The sequence below is a fragment of the Balaenoptera ricei genome, chromosome 7 (genome assembly GCF_028023285.1).
Source record: "Balaenoptera ricei isolate mBalRic1 chromosome 7, mBalRic1.hap2, whole genome shotgun sequence".
NCBI classification, from domain to species: Eukaryota; Metazoa; Chordata; class Mammalia; order Artiodactyla; family Balaenopteridae; genus Balaenoptera; species Balaenoptera ricei.
Window position 1 is genome coordinate 83627226 of NC_082645.1, and position 26076 is coordinate 83653301.

The window sequence follows — 26076 nt, forward strand, 5'->3', positions numbered from 1 at the left end:
TAATGTTCTTGTTGCGTAAGATCTTGTACTTTAAATTAGAAAGCAATGTTCTATCTTGCAAATCAGTATCTGTCCCCAACACACACACACACACACACACACACACACACACACGCATGCACACACAGCTGTTTTAAAAGCCATACTTCTATACTGTTTTATCTAATAAAGACCAAGTGCATTGAGACCGAAACCCATTTCAAGTTCTTATAAAGGTGATCACACTGGGCTGTGCATTATCAAGTTGTGGATGCCCTTCCCTGCTATTCATCATGCTTGAATGGCACACCTCTCCTTTCCACTGAAGTACACTCATACTGTAAACCCTGCCCTCCTCACTTGTGGGTACCTAGCAGGGAACCCATTGCTTATCTGTGATGCTGAGACTCTGGAACAGTAACCATAACCCTTAAAAGAAACAAGCTGCCCTTTTCTTTACGGCCAAACCTCAACACATACAACATTCAGAGTTGTCACCTTTCAAAATTTCCCCCATTACCAATGTAATAATATAATCCAGTCTGCAGCAAAGATAAACAGAGAAACATAAGGAAACTATAGGGAGAATAACATTTTAAGACTTGGGTCAAACCTTACCTTACCCCTCCCTCTTCAACTGGCTTTCTTTCATTCCTCATATCCTCTAGATCATGGAAAGGCTAACACAATTAACTTTAAACAATTTTTATTACACAAAGGTTGTCACATAATTGGATATTGCTCTACTCTGTACACAATTATTCTTACCCTCCACAGAAAGGCTGCTTCTTAACTTCTCATCTGTTGATGGCAATCACTAAAATCCTGATTTTAACAGAATAGTAGTAAAAGTGCCTCAGTGATTTAAGTTGAAAGCAGTACATTGGTGCATGGCTCTTACTCATTTACCAGGAATGTACAAATGTCTTTATTCAAAAATACAAAATAAATTATCTGTAGGCATGGACAATGACAGCAGTAAACCATTCTATGTTGTCAACTGAAACCAGTAACTGATGGTTATAGTGATCTTCTTAAACATCAGCCAGCCTTTTCTTCAGTCATCTCCTTCAACTGACCTCTCTTAAAGTTATTGGTGAGGAACGCTGCCTTGAGCTTCCTCTCACAGCTCATTAATGATGGTAAAGCACTATTCTAGGAACTAGAACATGCCACCTCCCATCCCACCTCCCATCCCTCCCATCCCGCCCATTCCAGGATCCTTCTCTTCTTTAGGAATTTCTGTGACTACAACTTCTGCTGTAGTTAACAGAGAGGCCACTCCAGCAGCATCCAGTAATGCAGTTCTTACAACCTAGGAAAAAAGTTTTGATAAAATATTACTTTTCCTTAGTAAAAAATTAACAAGACTTGGGACTTCCCTGGTGGTCCAGTGGTTAAGAATCTGCCTTCCAATGCAGGGGACACAGGTTCGAGCCCTAGTCGGGGAACTAAGATCCCACATGCTGCAGGGCAACTAAGCCCATGCGCCGCAACTACTGAGCCTGCGTGCTCTGGAGCCCATGTACCACAAGAGAGAAGCCTGTGCTCAATAAAGAGCCTGCGCACCGGACCGCAAGATCCCGTGTGCCAAAACTAAGACCCGATGCAACCAAATAAATTAATTTAAAAAAACAAATTAACAAGACTTAACGAAGAGTTCTTTTTTTTTTTTTTTTTTAAAGGATGGTTTTTAAATTTATTTATTTATTCATTTATGGCTGTGTTGGGTCTTCGTTTCTGTGCAAGGGCTTTCTCTAGTTGTGGCGAGCGGGGGCCACTCGTCATCGCGGTGCATGGGCCTCTCACTATCGCGGCCTCTGTTGTTGCGGAGCACAGGCTCCAGACATGCAGGCTCAGTAATTGTGGCTCACAGGCCCAGTTGCTACGTGGCATGTGGGATCTTCCCAGACCAGGGCTCGAACCCGTGTCCCCTGCATTGGCAGGCAGATTCTCAACCACTGCGCCACCAGGGAAGCCCAATGAAGAGTTCTTGAAAGTATTTTTAGACACTGGTGAACTATTTACCTTAGTTGGATCAATGATTCCTTTTTCCACCATATTCACAAAATCTCCAAGCATAGCATCATAACCAACTTCTGAAGAACTTTGCAAAATTTTCTCAACTATCAATGATCCTTCGACACCTGCATTCTTAGCAATGGTCATTGCAGGAATTTTGAGTGCTTTTTTAATAATTTCTATACCTATAAAGAAAATAAATTTTTAGCAAATTTAGTTCTTTCCTTTGTAATTATTATAGCACAATTCTACTTGTGAGAGTACAGATGTAGAAAAATTCCAATTGGGAGAATACCACAGGTCAAATCATTCCCCCTGAAAGATCTCTGACATCAGTGCTATTCTACTTTTGTTATTCTGGAAATTGCTTTATGACTTCTTATTCCATGCAGTGGCAGCAACAATGTAATTCTAACAACAGAAAGACTAAAATCAGGCTACAAGTAAACTCATTACTAAGGTAACTTTTTACCAATTTTTTGATCTTCGTTAGCTGGAGTTATTGAATCCAAGGCTGGAAGGCACCGAAGCAGGGCACAGCCCCCTCCCAAAACAATGCCTTCTTCAACAGCAGCTCGTGTAGCATTAAGGGCATCTGTAACTCTGTCTTTCTTTTCATTCACTTCAACATCACTTGTCCCACCAACCTAAAGATTAAAAAAGCATTCCAGTTAGTATGGCTTCTCCCATTCAAGAAGCTGACTGCCAAAAGACTCATTAAAAAGCACCTAGTTTACTTAAAAAGCAATTTTAAAAAGGTTGCCTATTTGTTACAAGTAACTACGTGATTAAACAGCTAACAGAGTGTGTCTCACAAGTCAGACTCTAGACTGATTATTAACAAAACATCTGTTCCCACACAATTCCCCCACTACAAGTTCAATTCTGGTTTTAAGGAAGGAATGCTTCAGTAAAGAAATTTTATATAATAAATATCTCCACAAGGAAGTTGATTCCCTAAATATTTTGGTTACATACCACAGAAATAGTCATCTTGGGCTTAGAACCCAAGAAGCTTATTTATAACAATGAATCTTACCTTTAGCACAGCAACACCATCTGAGAGTTTTGCCAGACGTTCATTCAGTTTTTCCTTTTCATATTCACTAGTTGTAATATCTAACTGCTCGATGATTTCTTGAATACGCTTTTCAATTTGAGCCTTGTCACCTTTTCCTTTCAAGAGCATGGCATCATCTTTGGTCACAATGACCTCTCCAACTTTTCCTAAGTCATGAGGCTGAACATCTTCAAGATTTAGAGTTAGTCCTTCTTCTCCAAATACCTACAAAAACATTTTAAAGAATGAACAAGGGCTTCCCTGGTGGCGGAGTGGTTGAGGGTCTGACTGCCGGTGCGGGGGACACGGGTTCGAGCCCTGGTCTGGGAGGATCCCGCGTGCCGCGGAGCGGCTGGGCCCGTGGGCCACAACTGCCGAGCCTGCGCGTCTGGAGCCTGTGCTCCGCAGCGGGAGAGGCCACGATGGTGAGAGGCCCGCGCACCGCGATGAAGAGTGGCCCCCGCTTGCCGCAACTGGAGGAGGCCCTCGCACAGAGGCGAAGGCCCAGCACAGCCATAAATAAATAAATAAATAAAAATTAAAAAAAAAAAAAAAGAATGAACAAATTACGGATTACAGCTTTTTTCATTACACCAAGTTCATTAATAATATATCCTACAGGTGTTTTGATAAAAGAAACATCTTGCAATACTGTGTTTCTTTGAAATGTGAGATTTCGAGACCAAAGCTAGACTAAACAAAGTCTGAATACAGTCTTTCATGACATTTCCAACTTCTCACTTAATTCTCAATTATTAACTTTGAGAAAACTATGAACTCAGAAAACTCATCTAAGGCCATACTTTTGGTGCAACCAAAACTAGACCCTAGGCCTAACTCGTAGATCCCATGTCTTTTCTACATTCTTGAAAACAGGTTAGTCAGTAAGCCCATTCTTGGGCCAGACTCTTGGCGAGTTAAAGAAAGGGACCTTATCACTATTTAACCCAATCTCTACCTCCCGAACATCTAATAAAAACACAGATTAAGTAAACAGTTCAGATGGTAGTATCTGACTATGAAAATGTGAATTCTGCCTATAAATTTCAGACCAGGATGTATAAATAACATTCAGTAAACCAAAATCACATTTATTTTACTTACTGCACCACCAGTAGCAATAGCCATGTCTTTAAGCTGGTTCTTTCTATTGTCACCAAAACCTGGAGCTTTGACTGCTACAACCTGAAGACCAACTTTCAGCCTGTTAAGAAGTTATTAATAAGATTTAAACTTTATAAAAATGTCTGTCTACTTCAAGTTCTGACAACTAAGGTTACTTAGAAAACTGCACTTTAAAAAGATTTTTTTTTTTTTGCTTCCTAGCAACTTTTGGTCAAGTTGAGACAGGAAAGGGCAATTTTCCATTTATCCGTATTTGCCAGTATCTGCTTACCTTCTTAATAAACTGCTGACCTTTCCAGTTGAAAACATGTAAATAGTGGTAACTTTTTATAGTTTGTGAAAATCAGAATTACTATATATTAAATCTGGAGATCATCTAATCAGCCTTTACCCTTAACCCATGGGTTCCATTTAGTATTAGATTAAGTTGCTATTAAAGTCAAGACTGAGCAGTTTCTTTTTTATTGAGGTAGGTATAGTTGATTTACAATACTATATATTTCAGGTATATAACACAGTGACTCACAATTTTTGAAGTTACATACTCCATTTATAGTTATATAATACTGGCTATATTCCGAGCAAGCAGTGTTTTTAAATTCAGTTCGTTTATAAATGTAAATATTGCTGAGAATATCATTAAGCTTATCTACATTTTAATCAGGTAATGAATACTCAGAATATACAATTTAAAAAATGTCCATTTGAGACCAGACTGAAATGGAAGGAATGTACCAACTGAGACAGAAGTGGTCAATTTTATTAAGGAGCCAAATAAAAATCAGAGGGTTAACCTCTGATGATACGCGAAGTAAACTGGAGATCCAGCTTTACAGCTACCAGTAAAATGGCTCAATGAAAACTCTTCAGGCCTACTGTTTTTCTATTTTGGCTTCAAATCCCACAATCTCTAGGGCTTTTTCATAATCCCAAAAGCATATCCAGTCTACAAACATTCCAGGATAAGTAACTCATTTAGGTCAAAGTACTCAATTCTCTAATATATACCTGCTATTTCATTTGTGCATTTCCATTACAATGAAAATTGGAGACTCTGATTTCTGATGTACCTCAGTTCTAAGATTAGGAATAATATGTATTTTAACAATGCCCTAAAATTGTTTACAGCGTTAACATTACCTATCTTAAAGTAAAAAGTAATACATTAACCTATAGATTAAAAAAATTAAAAGAATAGACCTCAACTTACTTTAGGTTGAGTACCAATTTCTCTATTTCAGACTACTCATTAACAAAATTTTCCTTTTAACAGATTATTCAGAATGGTAGTTGTCTACCTCTTCCCATGAAAAATGGTAATTGTGAAAATATTTTTTTCCAGAAGTCTTTTTGTAAAAAAAAGAATAAAACTAAAGTCATTTATCTTCAAAATAACTGTAAACACTTACGCTATCTTATGAGAACGTTGCACAAAACATTAAGGACTCTGGGACCCCATTCAAAAAAGACAGAATCATAACTGGACCAACGGTTCATGAATCACATCAATATTATATAAACACAAGTAGTTCAATGTGAAGGTACATAACGGAGATTTCAAACATCAATACAAATAACTGCCTTCCACACAGAAACGTAAACCAAATACCACTGCCTATTACCTGTTCAAAACGAGTGTGCTTAGAGCTTCCCCATCCACATCTTCAGCAATTATGACCAAGGGCTTACGGTGAGCATTGGCAATTTCAAGAGCAGGAACAATGGACTGGACACTAGAAATTTTCTTTTCACTTAACAGAACATAGGCATCTTGGAATTCACATTTCTGACCTGCAGAAGCAAAGAACATTTCTAACCAACTTTAGAACATTATCCTGAAAATGACTGCAACTTAGAAAAACCTCTAAACCAAAGCTCCAGTACACTTTAAAAGTGATTGATGAGTTCATGTTTTTCCTTTCATTTCTCATATACATGAACTTTCTTTTATTTATTTATTCACTGTTATTGATCACTGACTGGGTGCCAGTGCCAGGCACTGTTCTAGACTCTTGGGGTAGATCAGTGGGAAAAAAAGTGAAAAAAACTCTGCTCTTTAGAAGTTTTCATTCAAGTAGGGGAAGAGAGTAATAAATAATAAGAAATACATAACTATTATAAATAATACATAAGTGAATTTGCCATTACTGCCTCAGTCCCCTGGTGAGCTCTCAGTCTGCTTCTAAAGGTGTTGGATCACAACCTTTTCCATTGTGTCTGATGATGCTTTCTTCCAATTTGCATTTTTCTCCTCATCCCTGTTCAGATGCAATGGATGTGTGGTGGTCTAGTTTAGGGGCACCAGCTCCTTTCTGCTTAATGGTAAGTTGTTCCAAGTAGATAATTTATTCCAGAATCATCTTGTCATAATTATTCTACATCAAATTTATATTTCTCTGCTCACCCTCAAAACCTGTCTAGCTCCTTGCTTACGCCAGTCCACACTGGGGCAGCCGTGCAGCATTTTCCAGTGTGTTCCATATTACTCTAAGTCCAAGAGACAGACCATGAGAAAAGTGTTCTATAATCAAATAAGTTTAAGAAAATCCGCATTCTACATCACCTATTTGGAAACTCACATTGTATATGATCATTTTTAAGGCTCTGAGAAGTCTCACAGTAAGAAATTGTTTAACTCTGTTCACTCAGCATGTCCAACACTTACTTTACCATAAAATAGAAACTTGCTCACATTCTACAGAACTAGTGTTTCAGAGCTCAACTTTGGGAAAATGCTGAGTGGTCGACAGCATCATAAGCAAGAAATCCAAAGAAATGTGAGGAACATATGAATTTACTTTTGAGGTCTGACACTGACTAATGCCCTCAGGTTGTCACATAACAAACTATGTTTAAAAAAAAAACAAACTTAGTTACTGATTTGCTCTTACCTTTTGATGTATTAATAAAGTATGGAGAGATATACCCTCTATCAAACTTCATGCCTTCAATAATTTCTAATTCATCATTCAGTGTTTTTCCATCCTATGAAAAGTCAAAGAATTTGTTATGTGAATTTCATTAAAGAAACAAAAACTGTATAGACCAATTAATAGTCCCCACTTCTCATAAGGAATCCAGGTAGGAATATGCAAATGTCCCAGGGCATCCAACTCCACTTCTGCAAGAATACATGTATGTATTTGAACTAATTTTTACAGCTAGAAGGCAGTATCATCTAAGGATGGATTTACTCCCGAAGGCAAAGGTTAATAATTCACACAAAACACAGAAGGCACTCTATTCTATACAGGTGCCAATATTACACATGAAAGAATGATACGGAATATACTTTTAGAAACACATATAGATCAAATTTTTGTATTTATAAAACTCAGATTATCAGACACCTCATTTCTATGTGTCATTAAAAACACACTTGCCTTTACTGTGATAACACCCTTTCTTCCAACCTTTTTCATCGCATCAGAAATGATGTTGCCGATTTCTTTGTCTCCATTTGCAGAAATAGTAGCAACCTGAAACAATCAAATTACTCTTCCAAATTGAAAAGTAAGGCTACTGTCCTCAATCAACTCCCCTCCCTTTTCTCAGTAACTTCCAAATTGATAGATCCTTGGTGGGAAGCTAGAGGGAGGGTGATGGTGGCGGTGAGAAAGAGGGAGGGGATTTTATGGCATAATAATTGTAATGAAGTATTGATCCTGTTTTCAATTTTTAAAAAAATCCAGTATTTGGCCACATTATTTTTGAAAGATATGAAATAAACACACAATTATTCTTTTAAACAAAAACAGAAAAGAGGAAATTCCTGGTGGTCCTGTGGTTAGGACTTGGCGCTTTCACTGCAGGGGCCCGGGTTCAATCCCTGGTCCGGGAACTAAGATCCCGCAAGCCACGTGGCGTGGCCAAAAAAACCCCCCCAAAAAAACAAAGAAAGAAAAAGAAAAAAGGAGGCTGACCCTGTTACTTTCTTCCCCTTGGCAAACGTGGCAATGTTAGAACATGACAAAAATTATGCACCTTTGATAAATGGCCATAGAACATTTTCTACACATACAAATGAGTTTTCACTCAGTCATAAAGAACTAAAACGACATCTCATTAAGAGTCAAATTATGGGGACTTCCCTGGTGGTCCAGTGGTTAAGACTCTGCACTTCCACTAAATGGGACCCGGGTTCCATCCCTGGTCGGGGAATTTTCAAATGCATTAGCAGTAAGAAAAATGCTTCCAATGTTGGTGACTGGATAATGTTGTTATTCTGATACTGCTGTGTAATTATGGAATAAAATCACGTTACTAAAAAAAAAAATTCTAACTTTATCATAAAATGTTATAAAAAATTCATACCTGGGCGATCTCTTCTGGGGTTGTCACAGGTTTAGACTGCTTCTTAAGTTCAGCAATTACAGCATCAACAGCTAACATCACACCTGGTCCAAGAATAAATATTATTCTTGAATTATATGCTTATTCTCTCATGGCTCCACATCAAGTAAAAATTCTGATTCATGTTACGTGTTTCAATGCCTTAACGCTTATGCACTGCTTCTGTACCAGTACTTTTCCTAATCACATGGGAGTTGGATGGCATGCACTGAAACAGAAACTTTAAAAACTGTTTTAAAAAACCCCATCTGACATCCTGGGTGACTTGGTTCCTCGTTTAGTCCTACTTTCCAAATAACTAAAGTAAAACATGAAAACTGTATCATCTCTCTCTGCTCTAATCCCCATTAAACTTATTACTTTCAAGGTGAATGGTACATGCTGTAACTTCCAATAAACTTGGTTTGTGGGAGAGGGCCAGGGGACAAAGACATGGATGACTGTGGACAACAGGGAATGTCTTAGTCAGATTTCCCTCTTTGCCACCCAGCACAGTGCCCACCACACAGTCAGGAATTCGATCACTACTCAGTGATTTTTTTTTTTTTTTTTTTTTTAAGATTTTAAAAGATTTTTTTTAGGAGAGAGAAAAAACAAGAGTCAACTTTCTAATACAATTTAACAGATAGTTCAAAACACTGTGGTGACAATGAAGAGACACTCCTACCTCTCCTGATTTCCACTGGATTAGCACCTTTGCTAATCTTCTCAAAGCCTTCCTTGGCAATGGAGCGTGCCAGTACAGTAGCAGTAGTGGTGCCATCCCCAGCCTCTTCGTTTGTGTTATTGGCAACATCTTGAACAAGTTTCGCGCCAATATTTTTATATTTATCTTTTAAGTCAATGGACTTTGCAACAGTCACACCATCTTTTGTCACTTTGGGACTTCCCCAACTCTGTTCAATAATCACCGTCCTTCCCTATTGCAGAGAAAAAAAAATGTGACAGAGTCACACACTCCAAGTACTATTTAGCTTATAACAGTTTTCATAATAGGCAATTACTTGAAAGCCTTAATGCAACATCTGACAATTTTTATCAGATCTACAGCATGAATCTCAAGGGCAAGTTCATCAATGTTCTTAGTTCACAGACAAAATGACCTTTGTTGCTTAGTGCATAACCTTGGATGATAAAAATTTTAGAGACTTAAAAGATGTCTTCTTATACAATGACACAAGATGAACCAATACCACTTTGGTAGATTATAATGAAATTCCAGAGTAGTCTTCACAAAATTCGTACTTGACTTTTGTCCAGTACCTGCTGTAATAATAATATGAAAACTTTCTTTTAAACTTGTTTTAAAATTTAGTTTCTAAAATACTAACAAGACAAGTACAGTACACACTGAGTTGTTCAACATTAAATCTTAAATATGGTGCAAATAGTATTGGCAGCTTTTGAATTTGAACCAAAGCTGCTTCTTGTGAGGCATGCATATGCTGTATTTTATATAGTTTGGATCATTTTGATATTTGTACTGTCTTCAACCTGAAATGAAGCATCACTTCACCGTGCACGACCCTCAAAAAGGTCTCCTCAAATTACTTATTACCCCTCACTCATCAATCTCTTGCTAAATGAGACTTAAAATTTTAAATGTGCTTTGGAACCAAGGGACAGTAGAAAAACATTAGGTTAAACTAGCACCTACCAGCACATACTTAAGGTATTGTGGACGTTGTATTCTTCCTTCTATGCCTGGTACTAACTACTGGGAAAGGATCCAAAATTTAAGTCAAGCAGGCAAGCGAGATTAATTCCACCTCGAGTTTACCAATCCGTCTTGAGCCAGGAGTTACCACTGGATTACATCACACATTGTACAAAATAAAGTTCCTCAATTTTGGCAGAAGCAGTTTATGAATACCAAAGCACTGTTCAAAAGCTTGCCGTGACTCTCGCCATCAACAAAATATTACTCCAATACTCTAAATTACAACAAAGTAAGAATACTGATACCTTTGGCCCCATAGTAACGGCTACAGCATCAGCTAAAAGGTCTACACCTTGAAGCATTAAGGCTCGGGCATCTGCACCAAATTTTACATCTTTGGCATAAGCCCGAGTGAGATGAGGAGCCAGTCCCCTGGACACTGGCCTAATCTGGCGAAGGACTGCGGGCAATCGAAGCATTTCTGGGGGAGAAACAAGCAGATCATCAGTACAATACTAGCACTAACCGTGGTGTGTTACAACACAAACATGACACCCGTGCAACAGAACAAGAAATGTTAGAAGTGAGCTGGGCTGACCTCTGCCAGCCACTACAGCTGGGCCTCGAAACTCACCACCGTCCCAAAACACCAGCTACTAGCGCAAGCTTTAAGTGGCCGCCCCACGCCTGACCTATAGCACTAGCAAAAACCATACCCTTCTTACCCATGGCCACTTACCCAAGACGCTAAAAACGAGTTAATCTTTCACCGCTAAAATGGCCTTGGGGGCAAATCAGCTCCAAATGTCCCCTGAAAAACCAAGTCTACAGGAAAGGGGCATTTACAAACCCAAGTGACCAGGGCAATGAAAATATTCCTGACGGTGCAAAAATCCGCTTACTAAAATGTCTTCATGTATCCACTCGGGGCTGCTGCATCAGTGCAGCAGGCAAGGCCGCGAAGCTGGGGGCGGCGGCCCTGCCCACTCCGGGCGGCCCCACGCGTCTTTCCATCAGGATGCCCCAGCAAGGTCAAGGGTAGATGCGCCGTACCCCAGCTGTTCGCGGGGCCAAAAGCCGTTCCCACGCGCTGCGACCACCCCGCCCCCACCCCGCAGCACCCTACACCCGGCCAAACTGGCTTCCATCGGAGGACCCATGTGAATTCACTTCCCCGACTCCACACACCCACCCCGGGCAAGCCCTCCCAGCTGCGCCCTGCCCGGGCGAGCGATCCACGCCGCACGTGATGGGCCCCTGCATGCACCCACGGGGCCTGGCTCAGCGGGCCCAAGCCTGCGGCGCCTTGGGGAAGCTCTAGCTCTCGCCGGCCCGCCCGCTCAGAGCAGCGGGGGAAGGCCAGCTCCGGGGTCCGAGGCGCATGGGTGAGGCGGCGCGCGCGGCCGCGTACCTGGGGCAGCAGCACAGCTTGTGGGCGACGAGACAGGCCGTCGGCGGCGAGTGAGGGACAGAGCGCAGGTCGCACACAGCAATGAGCCCGTGTCCCCTCCCTCCGCCGCTCCCCCCGCCCCTCCGCAGCGCGCGCGCGCGCAGGCGCCTCCTACCCCCGTCCCGTCCGCCCAGGCCCTGCAATCTGCACGCGCCGCGCGCCGGGCCCGCCCCTCCCCACCGCGCTGGGCCAGGCCAGTTGGCTTAGCCCTCTCCGGCCGATTTAGGCTAGTTCCCGGGCGGCGCACCGTTCCAGAACTTTCCGGGAAGCGCCGGGCTCTGTGTGGGTCAAGCGTCACATCACGTCATTTCCGGGAGGGGAGGCGAAAGGTAAGTACTTTAACCTCGGCCCGCGGCCTAGAAAACCCTAGAAAAGCCTAGAAAGAGCTCCTCTTTTCTTCCGCCTACCGGTCCGCGCGTCAGTGCCCTGCGCAGAGCCCTGCGCAGAGCCCAGGAAACGAATCGTGGCGCGCGCTGGTGCGGCCGCCCCTTTTCGCGGGGAGGGGCCGGGGGCGAGGGCGAGCGCGCCTGCGCGCTGGGAGGTCTTTTCTCGAGTTCACGTGGCCGAGGGGTCGGACTGAGGATCTCTCCTTTGCGGCGGCGGCCAGAGAGCGAAGAGTACGAAGTGCGGCAACCCGAGTCATGGTGAGTCCCGCGTGGGCTGGAGGCCGGTGGGCCCGGGTTGGCCTGGGGCGCACGGGGAGTACGGACGATTCCCTTTGGGCCTGGAGGGAGGGGTAGGGGTCACTCAGAGACCCGCGCCCGCCCGAACCCTGGAGAGGCGAGGGCCCCCCCCCCCGACCCTTTCCACCTCGGAGGGCTCTTTGCACTCGCGTGTGAGGCAGCGTGTGTGTCAGGAGGCAGGAATCCGAACGCACGCGCGGTGGCCGACCCACGTCTCTTGCGGGACATTAGTGGGTGTGTAATCGTCTTGAAGAAAGCACGGCTCCAGGCAGAGGGACTTCAATGTTTGCTGGAAATTTACAGAAAAATGCGACGAAGGAGAATACTTGACCTTGGGAGAAACTAAGGTTGTCCTTGAAGCTCATCTGGCTGCTGACCAAAGGAGCAACAGTGATCCCTAACACACATAGGGAATGGGACGTTAAACTCGGAATTTAGAGCTGAACGTTCAGAGGTGTTTCCTTTGAATGAAAAATCTGAGTTTTGTCCTTATCTTTGAAAGCCATTTGTGGCCTGTTCAGAATACATTGTTTCAAATCTAACATTTTTCTCTCTACAGGCAGGACAGGCATTTAGAAAGTTTCTTCCCCTCTTTGACCGAGTATTAGTTGAAAGAAGTGCACCCGAAGTTGTAACCAAAGGAGGCATTATGCTTCCAGAGAAATCGCAAGGAAAAGTATTGCAAGCAATGGTAGTAGCTGTTGGATCAGGCTCTAAAGGAAAGGTAAATGGGGACTGAAATGGAACTAATTTTTTATGTGAAGGAGAGGGGGGAAAAAAACCCTGGTTATTATTAAAAGTAGCCTTTTAGGTAGTTTGTTATTTTAAAGATCAGTCCCTAGTGGGTTCGCACCTAATCTTTCAACAAAAATGATCGCGGGAAAAAAAATACCGCTTATTGTATATGATGGAGGGAGAGTTCCACAGTATTAAAATCAGACGGCGTAAATTTGAACTCTTGGTCTAATCTCTAACACACTGAAATTGCCATAATCCTTTAATCACTTTCGGCCTTGGTTAGCATATAAAAGGAACTGGTTGGGCTATTGTAGTCATTCTCCAGTTGAGGGTTAGACCTCAGACCTCTGTTAAGTGTCAACTAGAATATGCAATAAATGCCCTTGGAGGTCGGATATGTTAATTGCATTGTTCCAGTTGCCTCTAAAAGTTCTAGCAAGGAGCTATCCTGGAGTTAGGAATAGGAAGGCTTTGGGCGCTCTGCCTCAGTCCCTCTCCCCAAATCTGCTTTGGAGGAACAGAAGTTGAATCACAAAAGAAGTGTATGTTCCAAAGTCAGAAAGAAGACTCAAGTTTTTGTGTGTTGAAAGAAGTTAAACATGACCATTGTACATGTGGTTTTAAAAACTGGTTTACTTCGCATACTTGAGAGATTATGTTAATATTTAACGATCAAAAAGCTTACAGTTAGTTTTCCCAGTATAACTCTTTGAACCTTTACACTGAAATCAGGTTTTAGTTTAAGCTACTGCATGTGCATTATTTCAAAGTGTAACTCTACAGTGATATGTTTGAGTGAAGAGCTATGGTTGTATAAATTATATCATTTGGCCACAAAGTCCTTTTTTAACATTTGATTTAATAAAAGTGTAAATATTTGGTCAACTAGATGTCTTTACTAATAAACATCTTTATTTTCTTAAGGGTGGAGAGATTCAACCAGTTAGTGTGAAAGTTGGAGATAAAGTTCTTCTCCCAGAATATGGAGGCACCAAAGTAGTTCTAGATGACAAGGTGTGTAAACTTCATAATATTAAGGAGAGGCTAAGTATTTGCTATTAGTTTTCTTAACTAACCATTTCTCTGTTTGCAGGATTATTTCTTATTTAGAGATGGTGACATTCTTGGAAAATACGTCGACTAAAATAAGTCACTATTGAAATGGCATCACGTGAAGCTGCCACTGAAGTTCTGAAATCTTTCATCCTGTAAATAATTTCCGTGTTTCTTTTATAATAAAGTAATGATATCCAAACTAATGATATTCAGTGTCTCTGAAATTTAGTTTTCTCTGTATTGATTTAAACATTCCCAAATAAAAGTATATAAATGAACGGTTTATCTTTATTTAGTGATTCAAGATGGTTTCTAGGGTTCTTAGCTTATGGGGCTTTTTTTTTTAGAAATAACCTGCAGAGAATTCAGGGAAACAAAGTTTTCAGTTTTCAAGTTGAGGTTAGCTTTTTACATATATAGTTGATGCTGATACAAAGCCATAGATTTACACTTACTTAACATTTTAAGAAGGTAAAGACAAGTAGCAACATTCTGACCTCATATATATCAAACATTTCAGTGTAGTTTATGAAATCTAGTCTCATATGTCTTATTTCTTAAGTTATATTTTGAAAAACTTAACACTTCCGGTTTTTAAAACAACACTACTACATAATATACTTGGCAAAAAATCGAAGGCAGGGTATAATAGCTCACACTGGCTGGGTGCCTTCTATATGCCAGGCATAGCTAACTTTTTTTTAATTTATTTTTGGCTGCATTAGTTCTTCATTGCTGCATGCGGGCTTTTCTCTAGTTGAGGTGAGCGGGCTACTCATTGTGGTGGCTTCTCTTGTTGTGGAGCACGGGCTCTAGGCACGCGGGCTTCAGTGGTTGTGGCGCACAGACTTACTTGCTCCGTAGCATGTGGGATCTTCCTGGACCAGGGCTCAAACCCATGTCCCCTGCACTGGCAGGCAGATTCTTAACCACTGCACCACCAGGGAAGTCCCCATAGCCAGCTCTTTAAGAAGCATTTTCCAGGTACTGGCCTCCATTGTAGGTACTTTTCATATAGCAGATGGTTTAGTCTTTTAACAGCATATGAGCCAGGTACTATTCGTGTCTTGCAGATAAGGAAGGTGGGGCACATAGGGGTTAAGTAATAACCAGGGACACTGTAGGAAATGGCAAAGCCAGTATTTGGACATAGGTAGTCCACATTCAGATGCTGTCTAAAACTTCATCCTTTATGGCCTCTGCTACTTTGTCAGCCAATTCTAAGTACTTAATACACATTTCAGTCCTGGTGATAATGACTATGGAAAAGGGGAGTGGGTGTCAAAGTGTCTGGCAATTGGTAGGTATCTAGTATATAATTTATTGAGTTTAACAAATAGGAAACTGACAGAACTGGATAAATAGCTTGATTTAGCTATAGCAGCCAGGGAGAATTAAGATTTGAACCCAAACAATCCTACAACAAAGTTGATTACCAACCCCTAAACATGACTGCCTCTCAGCTACCAGCTCTTTCTGCCTTGCAGTCAAATGTGTGGCCTAGTTTTGGTTGCTTATAAGCTAGTGTATGATCATGTCTTTTAAAAGTTGTGTTCCATATTTTTCTTGTGGAATCAACGTCTAGATGAAATTTTAAGTGACATGGAATAATGGTCTCAACTTTTGATCACATCCCCATCAGTAAAGTATTACGTATGTGTATTTATGTTAATGTATGCATTAGTGCCATTTGGTATATAAGGCTTTCGTCATATTTGGGTAAAGAGATTAGAAACTCGTGGTCTTCCCTGGTGGCACAGTGGTTAAGAATCCGCCTGCCTTCCTTAAAAACTAAAAATACAATTACCATATGACCCAGCAATCCCACTGCTGGGCATATACCCAGAGAAAACCATAATTCAAAAAAGACACATGCATCCCAATGTTCATTGCAGCACTGTTTACAATAGCCAGGTCATGGAAGCAACCTAAATGCCCATCGACAGACGAATGGATAAAGAAGATGTGGTACGTATATACAACAGAACATTACTCAGCCATAAAAAGGAACAAAATTGGGTCATTTGCAGAGATGTGGATGGACCTAGAGACTGTCATACAGAGTGAAATAACTCAAAAGCAAATATTGTGTATTAATGCATATATGTGGAATCTAGAAAAATGGTACAGATGAACCGGTTTGCAAGGCAGAAATAGAGGCGCAGATGTAGAGAACAAACGTATGGACACCAAGGGGGGAAAGTGGGGGTGGGGGGATGGGATGAACTGGGAGATTGGGATTGACATATGTACACTAATATGTATAAAATAGATAATAAGAACCTGTATAAAAAATAAATTTAAAAAAAGTAAAAAAAAAAAAATCCACCTGCCAGTGTAGGGGACACAGGTTCGAGCCCTGGTCCAGGAAGATCCCACATGCCACGGAGCAACTAAGCCTGTGCGCCACAACTACTGAGCCTGCATGCCATAATTACCAAAGCCCACGTGCCACAATTACCGAAGCCCGCGCGCCTAGAATCCGTGCTCCACAATGAGAAGCCACTGCAATGAGAAGCCCGCGCACCACAACGAAGAGTAGCCCCCGCTCGCCACAACCAGAGAAGAGCCCGTGTGTAGCAATGAAGACCCAACGCAGCCATAAATCAATCAATCAATCAATCAATCAATTTTTACAGAACCCAAGTGGGTCATCAATTTCCTGCTGTGCCCCAGGCACAGCTAATGTGCTTTGGAGGTCATAACCTTGTAAGCACAGATTTCCCTCTCATTTACCAATGAGAAAACTGAGGGAGGAGAAGAGGAAACTTGTTCAAGGCCATGTAGCTGGTAAATTGCAATTAGGAATGCAGTCAAAGGCTATGGCTTTCCCATTAATACTGATTTTTTCCCCCAGACCCAAGCAAATAAGTTTTGAGATCTAAGATGAGTTTCCAAACCTTGGTTCATCCTTCGAATTACCTGCTATACTTAAATTTCAGGGCTCCTTCCATAACCTACTAAACCAGAAGGACGGGAGAATTCTTTTTTTTTTTTTTTTTTTTTAAACACACACACACAAATTTTTTTTTTTAACTTTGGTTATTCATTCATTCATTCATTTATTTATTTATTTATTTATTTATTTATTTATGGCTGTGTTGGGTCTTCGTTTCTGTGCGAGGGCTTTCTCCAGTTGCGGCAAGTGGGGGCCACTCCTCATCGCGGTGCGCGGGCCTCTCACCATCGCGGCCTCTCCTGTTGCGGAGCGCAGGCTCAGTAATTGTGGCTCACGGGCCTAGCTGCTCCGCGGCATGTGGGATCCTCCCAGACCAGGGCTCGAACCCGTGTCCCCTGAATTGGCAGGCAGATTCTCAACCACCGCGCCATCAGGGAAGCCCGGGAGAATTCTTTTTGTACCACAGAAATTGTCCTCGTCTAGCAGAACTGCTAAAGAAATAACTTTAGATTGTGAGATTATATTGGGAATTAATAGGGAAAAGAATTTTGGCATGAGAAATTTGGGCCAAAAATATGGGTATTGTGGGTGTGGACCCATGTGTTTTAGAAAAGCATGTTGGGACTTCCCTGGTGGCTCAGTGGTTAAGAATCCACTGGCCAATGCAGGGAACACGGGTTCGATCCCTGGTCTGGGAAGATCCCACATGGCGTGGAGCAACTAAGCCCGTGCGCCACAACTACTGAGCCTGCTCTCTAGAGGCTGCGTGCCACAACTACCAAAGCCCACGTGCCTAGAGCCCGTGCTCTGCAACAAGAGAAGCCACCGCAATGAGAATCCCACACACTGCAACGAAGAGCAGCCCCCGCTTGCCACAACCAGAGAAAGCCTGGGCACAGCAATGAAGACCCAACGCAGCCAAAAATAAATTTTAAAAAACAAGCATGTTGTCATTTACCTTTTGTTCAACAGGAAAATATAAATGGTAAGGAGAATGGTAAAATAGGTAAAATTCTGACTGGAGTTTTCATAACATTACCATTTTTGACCTCTTGCCAGGCACTGTTCTAGGCACTTAACATATAATCTTGCTTACCTGTGTAATCATAGCAACTCTGTGAGGCAGATGTTCTTTGCCTCATAGGTGAAGCATGCAGAGAGAGGTAGAGTAACTTGCTCAAGGTGACATATATTTTAAGTCATAGGCTGGAATTGAACTCAGGTTTGTCTGACTTCAAAGTCTGCCTTCCACAATTCTATACAAAAAAAAAAAAAAAGAAAAATTGAGAATAAAATTAAAGTTACCAGGGAGCTATTCTGTTGTGAAAGTATTACCATTATCAAGATTATGATTTTTTTCCTCTATTGCTCCGGAAACTATGCTTTACAAAAAGTTCTTATTTTTAAAAATTGGGATTACAACATGTTTTTTTCATTTTTATTGTGGTAAGGACACTTAGCATGAGATATACCTTCTTAACAGATGTTTAAGTGTACATCATAATATTGTTAACTATAGGCACAATGTAGTACAGTAGATCTCTAGAACTTTTGCATCTTACTTAACTGAAACTTTATGCCTGTTGATTAGCAACTCCCCATTTTCCCCTCCCCCTAGTCCCTGGCAATCACCATTCTACTCTCTGCTTATATGAGTTTGACTATTTTAGATACTTCATGTAAGTGGAATGCAGTATTTTGTCCTTCTATGATTGGCTTATTTGACTTAGCTTAATGTCCTCAAGGTTCATTCCATGTTGTCAAATGTTGCAGAATTGCCTTCTTCTTTAAGGCTGAATAATATTCCAATGTATGTATATGCATTTTCTATATTCATTCATCCAGTAGATGGACATTTAGGCTTCCACATCTTGGCTGTTGTAAATAGTGCTACAGTTAACATGGAAGTGCTAATATCTCTTTGAGATTCTGATTTCAATTCTTTAGATAAATAGAAGTGGGATTCCTGAATAGAAGTAGGGTCGTTCTATTTTTAACTTTTTGAGGATCCTCTAAACTGTTTCCCATAGTGGCCACACCATTCCGCTTTCCCACCAACATGGATCATAAGGTTTTATATAATAGAGGTGTGAACTTGTCACATTTGTTTCCTAATTTGATGTGCAGTTTTGTTTCTAGCTAGTCAAATCTCATTCTTCCAGTACATTTTTTCTTTTGGAAATGTAAGTAATTCATTGATCCATAATTTTAGTGTATAGTGTATGTGTCTTTTTTTTTTAACCAATGATTATCTTGTCTCAACTTTATTGGATTATCCATTCTTCCCCACCACCACTCCCCTGCCCCCAAATTTGAAATGTCACCTTTATCATACATTAAAGTTTTAAATAAACATATTCCTGGATTTTATAGTCTGTTTCATTGATCTCTCTGTTCCATCACAGTGTTTTCAATATAAATATAAACTGTTATATTTAAGTTTGATATCTGATACAGCAATTTACTCTCAACAATACTTACCTAGCTGTGAGCATTTTTAAGCTTCTCAGCAAGGACTGCCAGATTGTTCTCCAGCATGATACTAAAACATGCCTCATCCAGAAAGCTAATTGCTGTTTTCTCTGCACCCACACAAAAATGGAGTTTTGAGCTTTTTATTTATTTATGTGAAGACTATTTAAATGTTTTTCTTTACCCTTAAGCAATCTGTATGAGAGAGCTCAATAAAACCTAGGCTCTGGATCCCATGTTGCTTACATACTAGTTAAGTGACATCTGACAAATCATCTGACCCCTCTTAGTTCAAGAATTAACTGTAGGGCTTCCCTGGTGGCGCAGTGGTTGAGAATCTGCCTGCCAATGCAGGGGACACGGGTTCGAGCCCTGGTCTGGGAAGATCCCACATGCCGCAGAGCAACTGGGCCCGTGAGCCACAACTACTGAGCCTGCGTGTCTGGAGCCTGTGCTCCGCAACAAGAGAGGCCGCGACAGTGAGAGGCCTGCGCACGGCGATGAAGAGTGGCCCCCGCCTGCCACAACTAGAGAAAGCCCTCGCACAGAAACGAAGACCCAACACAGCCATAAATAAATAAATAAAAAAAATAAAAAAAATAAAAAAAAAAAAAGAATTAACTGTAAAAGGAGGGCACAAGATGTCCCTTAACATTTTGAGTCAAGCCTGTTATTTTTTTTCCTTAAACTTTAATTTTTTTAAAACTAGATAATGTGTATGTAAGAGTCCTTCCCATCCCTGTGCCCTAGCCACAAAGTTCCATTCCTGGAGGCACTAGTGTTACAGTTTATATTCTTCCTGTCAGGGGTGTTTTATGTATACATATGTATATGTGTATGTATAAACATATGTATCTTGTGCATATGAAATATATATATATATATTCATTTTCCTTTTAAAAAATAAAATATTCCATACACACCATTTGGCACCTTGTTTCTTTTTGTATTAACAACTTGTCTTTGGAATTAATCTATAAACTACATAAAAGTTTCATTCTCTTTATAGCTGTATGATGTTTCATTATTTGGATGAACCAAAATTTATTTAAGCATTTCCTATTGATGGACATTTAAATTCTAAACTTATGCTATTAGAAACACTTCTGCAATAAATAAAATTTCTGCATAAATTTCATATCTGTAAGATAAATTGCTAGGCATGTAACTGCTATGTCAAAGGGTATGCGGACTTTAATCATATATGTGTACACACACACACACCCCTTCAAGTTGCCCTTCACAGAAGTTCTATCAATTAATAGTCCTACCAACAACGTATGAGACTGCTGATTTCTCCCGACTCTCAATAATACAGGATGTTATAAAGTTTATGTTTTGCCAAACTGATAATTTTATCATTATGAATGAGGGTGAGGATCTCATGTGTTTAAGAGCCATCTCTATTTCCTTTACTGTTAACTGACAGTCCGTATTGACTGTTAGTATCTTCTGCTCATTTTTCTACTGGGTGACTGGCCTTTTATGATTTGATATCTTTATCTATCAGGGGAATTGTTTCTTTGTGACAAATTCTTTTCCTCCAGTTTATCATTTTGGCTTTGATTTTGTTTATGCTTTGAATTTGCAGGAAGTCATTTTGGTATAGTTGAATAAATAACTGTTTTCCATTATAGCTTCTGGTTATTATTTCAAACTCTGAAAAGTCTTCTCCAATGTAAGCTTCTTCCATTGGTTTCTTTAGGTATTTTTATAGTTTTTGGTTTTATAGTTTATGGGGTTTATTTTTTTCAATCTTGGCTTACATGGAGATTTTCCTGTTATAAGAGATAAGGAATGGATCCAAACCCTCTTTCTTCTTACAGATTAAGCCTAGTTCTTTAAGACATGTTAAAATTTAGCCAAACTCTTACAAAATGCTCTTTCAGTCTCATTTAGCCTGGAGACTTGACTTGGAAAAAACATCAATGGGTACTTACTTATCTGGCTTGTCATTTCAAAAGGTCAGTTTATTATAGTATTTTTAAGTAATTCATTTTTTTTTGAACATGTGTCAGGCACTGTCTTAGGCACTGGAGATACAGGGATGAATAAAATGGGGGAGGCAGAAGTAAACAACTAAAGTAATAGCATAATTTTAGATAGAGATTGCTGTCATCTAGAAGATAAAGGTAGGGACTTCCCTGGTGGTCCAGTGGCTAAGACTCCGAGCTACCAATGCAGGGGTCTAGGTTCGATCCCTGGTCAGGGAACTAGATCCCACATGCCACAACTAAGAGTTCACATGCTGCAACTAAAGATCCTGCACATGGCAACTAAGACCCAGCACAGCCAAATAAATGCATAAGTAAGTATTAAGAAAAAAAAAAAGAAAGAAAAGAAAGGTAAAAAATGCTGTTAACTGCATGAAAGACATGAGGTCCCCTCTTAAAAAGAGGAAATGATAATAGTCTGTTGTGACTTGTCTCTTCTGATCACATCTTCCTGAAAGTTCAGGAACTACTGTATTAGTTATCTATTGCTGCATAACAAATCACCCCAAACTTAGTGGCTTAAAACAACAATGAACATCTCACACAGTATCTGTACATCAGAAATTTGGGAGCAGCTTATTTGGGTGGTCCTAGTTTGGGGTGTTTCATGAGGCTGCCATCATCCAAAGGTTTGACTGGAGGTGGAAGTTATACTTCCAAGATGGTCACTTACGCTGGCAAGTCAATGCTTGCTTTTGGTGGGAGCTTCAGTTCCACACCATGCAGATCCCTCATAGGCTACTTGAGGGTCCTCACACATGACAGCTTTCTCACCCAGGGCAGGTGAGCTAAGAGAGCAAGGCAGAAGCCACAATGTCTATCACCTAACATCAGGAGTCACACAACATCATTTTCACAGAACCTATTGGTTAAACAGGTCAGCCCTATTCAGCATGAGAGAGAACCACACAAAGGTGTAAATACCGAGAGATAATAATCACTGGGGGCCATCTTGGCAGCTGGCTACCACAATCACTAATTGGCCAAATATTCTAGAGAGAAAAATGAAGTGCAGTGGGAGGTCAGTCTCTCACTCATTTGTAGTCAAAGTTGTCTAAGTTTGAACTTTATAAATTAAAAAAATTTTGTCTATAACAATTTTTATAAAGAGAAATTAATTTTCAAATAATACATTGGAAATGTATAAAGCTACATATACAACTAATTTGTTCAGCTATGAACATACATCTCCATACTTCACTGCTGCTTCACCTTTACTTGGCCTGGAATGAAATCTCCTGCAACTCCCCAGATAAATGCTACTTTATGGCACATTTCAACTACTTCATACATCATTCACTGCATCAGCTTTGCTCTTAGGCTGGCTTCCTTCAAGCCAAGATGGTTGATGCAGCCCCAGACTTGACAAGGTTCAGTGGCAGAAAAAAGGGACCATCTCTTTTAGTATCTTGTCAAGATTAAGAAAACCTATCCCTAAAATGCTCCATCAGATATCTTTTCATATCTCTTTAGGCTAAAATGGAGTCACATGCTCACCCTTTAACTAAACATTGGCTTAGGCCAATGAGGGTTTGTCCCTCAGCTAGAGATGGGTTTACCTTTCTCTGCTCAAATTCGGAGGGATGGATACTGAGCAAGATCAAAGCCTGTTTGCAAAGAACATGAGTGAATGGGTATGGAGAGCAAGCAGGCAACCATCAGGGGCTGCTTAACACTTAAGACATCTTGCTTTGTAGTATAGTAATTTACATATCCTCCTTTCCCATTCATTTTTAAGCTTTTTGAGGATAGATTATACATCTTATTCATGTTTCTCAGCACTTGCTCAGTGCCTTACACACAATGGGCATTCACTATTTTACTTGGATTTTAAAACTCCCCAAAGAGAATTTCATATTGGATAGATGGTTTTGAAATTACTTATGATTCTTTGGATTTACAAAATATTTTCTTCTAAAACTTTAAGAGACTTCCAGGAGTATTTACTTTTATACTTTCATACTCTATGAGGCAGAGGGAAAGAACTGCTGTGCAATAGTTTTATTACCAAAAAAAAAAAAACCCTTTTATTTGATACATTGTTCAAAGTCTTACAGTCAATAAGCAAGAGAATTTAGATTTCTTGAATCTCAGTCCAAAGTTATTTTCATTTGTCCATACTGCCTTTAAAAAGATGACTCCTTCTTTAACCAAAATATTCAAGTAACCCATTATTACATGTAACTGTTATGGTACTGATCATGCTTTTTTTTTCTTCTTCTTCCCCCATCCCCTAAATTAATCGTGGTTATAAAACTGTTTTTGCTTGGAGGTCATAATCTGCAGACTGATAGAAGAATTAAAATGTGAAGGTTATGAGCTAGAAACATTTCAACCATAAAGAAAAAGGTTCTTCCTGTGAACAAGGCCAGAATTGACATCACAATGTAACTTGATTAGACTTTTCAGAGAGATGAATACGTATTTTGTACCTTAATTTAACACCTACTTATTCACTTTTTCTTTTGTTCTTTTCAGATGGGCTGAAACAGTATTACTTAAGTATTATTAAATCTGGACTTAAGAGAACATTAAGATGAGCCCGTTCAACTATAGGTAACTGATATTTACAGCTCGGGGACTACCACACAATCTGGGAAATTTTAACTGAATCCTTGGAGTAAATGAGGCGAGGTTGTCCACAGACCTAAGACTCTGCTCTCTACAGACCCACCCTTCTCTCTCTTAGGGAGGCAATATTTAGCTGCCGCTTGCCTTAGATTCTCACTGTATTTAGTAAGAGAATTGGTGATTTGCACGGCTGTCTCCATTGCTAGACTCTAGGCAACTTATGGTTAAGGATGCCTCCTTTTCATACTTTTACCTCACTGGGGCTTAATAAATACTTGTTGAATGAATAAATTTTTTGCTGTCTATGAGGTAGTGATGGAATTGTCCTTGCTCTTGAAAAGTTACCAGTCTCGGGGCTTCCCTGGTGGCGCAGTGGTTAAGAATCCTCCTGCCAATGCAGGGGACACGGGTTCGAGCCCTGGTCCGGGAAGATCCCACATGCCGCGGAGCAACTAAGCCCGTGCGCCACAACTACTGAGCCTGCGCTCTAGAGCCTGCGAGCCACAAATACTGAGCCCACGTGCCACAACTACTGAAGCCCGCGCACCACAACAAAGAGTAGCCTCTGCTCGCCCAACTAGAGAAAGCCCGCTCACAGCAATGAAGACCAAACGCAGACCAAAAAAAAAAAAAAAAAGTTACCAGTCTCTACATATTCCCAATAGAAAGTATCTTACTCAAAGGCAAACAGACTTCCCGTTGTTAAATGCTTTTGAACAAAATTCCAAGTCATGAGTTATTCAGCTTTGCACTTACTCATTTTAACCAACCTCTGCTCCACTCCTCCCTTCCAGCTTTGGAGGCTCTGCTACATCTCTCAGCATTCTCAATACACCTTTAGGTGTACTTGATGGGATATCTGATGTTTTCCTCTCTTGTAAATCACCCTACTGTATATACACTGTTTACTCTTTCAACTGTCTTCGCATCTGGTAACCTATGGCCTCCGTCATCCCAGATCAAATATTTAAGGTTTCCAAGCAGGAACAAAAAAAAAAGTTTGCCAATACTACTGTGATTTCATGACTTAAGAGAACACTTAAAACTTGCAACAAAGGAAATCTGAAATCCTGTAAGATGCACAACTCCCACTGTCTATCAAGGGGCATTCATTTTCTCCTCCTGCTTCTCACTTGCAAAATTTACAAGCTAATTTTGTTTGCTTGACACACAATACCAGATGTCCACTCTATCTCAGATAATTGGCATCTGGGTCTCATCTACACAAACAAACTTGTTACTGAAAAGCCCTTGGTTTTGAAGGTAGTGGATAGCGGAAATATCATTTCACACTCTAAGCCCGAGTCTGATTTGAAATTGGGTCGATTTCATGCAGGGTCTGTGGAATTCTCCCAGACTGCTGGCGTGTTTCCCACTTTGCACGCCTAGGCAGATTTCGGGACAGAATTACGCTTCTCTAGGTATTTGCTTGCACAAGGGTTTACTGAAACGGTCGCCATTGTGCAAGCTCTGTCCTTCCAACGTTAACCAACGTCAAAGTTAAGCCCAAGGAGATGCACCAACGCGTTACGCCGAACTTGCACATTCCCGCAGCGCCTCTCTGCGCTGGCCTGCGGACTCCCTCGCAGCCACTCCCGGCCTCCGCGGCGGGGGTCTCTCCCTCCCGCCACATTGCCGCCAGTGAGTCGTCGGATGTTCCTTCTCCAGTCCCCTTCCCTCCGCCCGCCAGCCCTTTCCCGGCCTCCTCCGGTTCCTCCCAACCTGCCCCGCGCAGGCTGCGGCTGTGCCGTCAGCCGTCGCCCCTCCCCCTCTCCCGGACCAAGAGCGCCACTCCGCCCCGCCCCCCGCGCAGGCAGCCGTCCCCTACATCCGGGTACCGACTTCAGCCGCCCAGACTCTGGCACTATGGTCATGGCGGAGGGGACGGCAGTGCTGAGGCGTAACAGGCCGGGCACCAAGGCTCAGGTACTATCTCTGCACCTCTGGTGGAGAGGGGAGGGGACTCTTGGTGCCGAGCTGCGCCGCACCTGGAAGGTGGATGCCTGTGCGAGGA

The 26076-nt window shown here is 41.1% G+C and overlaps 2 protein-coding genes across 4 annotated transcripts in view; one reads left to right on the forward strand and one right to left on the reverse strand.

Moving 5' to 3' along the window:
- Positions 1–668: 668 nt before the first annotated feature.
- On the reverse strand, positions 669–11720 carry HSPD1 (heat shock protein family D (Hsp60) member 1). The gene is made up of 12 exons (XM_059928412.1): positions 11611–11720; positions 10505–10680; positions 9207–9459; positions 8501–8583; positions 7570–7665; positions 7078–7171; positions 5809–5977; positions 4166–4265; positions 3041–3286; positions 2474–2648; positions 2008–2186; positions 669–1294 (listed from the first exon to the last, which is right to left on the reverse strand). The coding sequence occupies exons 2-12, from the start codon at positions 10676–10678 to the stop codon at positions 1142–1144; spliced, it is 1722 nt and encodes a 573-aa protein (XP_059784395.1). The 5' UTR covers positions 10679–10680; positions 11611–11720; the 3' UTR covers positions 669–1141.
- A 131-nt stretch (positions 11721–11851) lies between these two features.
- LOC132369122 (MOB-like protein phocein) overlaps positions 11852–26076 on the forward strand; it is a 41789-nt gene continuing 27564 nt past the window's right edge. Inside the window, exons 1-4 of one of the 3 annotated variants that reach the window (XM_059928414.1) lie at positions 11951–12293; positions 12892–13056; positions 13995–14084; positions 14164–14329. In XM_059928414.1, the coding sequence (XP_059784397.1) occupies positions 12291–12293; positions 12892–13056; positions 13995–14084; positions 14164–14214 (309 nt within the window). In that variant the 5' untranslated portion in view covers positions 11951–12290 and the 3' untranslated portion in view covers positions 14215–14329. Of the gene's footprint in view, positions 12294–12891; positions 13057–13994; positions 14085–14163; positions 14330–25880; positions 25989–26076 lie in introns of those variants that run through there. The other 2 variants (XM_059928415.1, XM_059928413.1) reach the window with 2 other exon arrangements.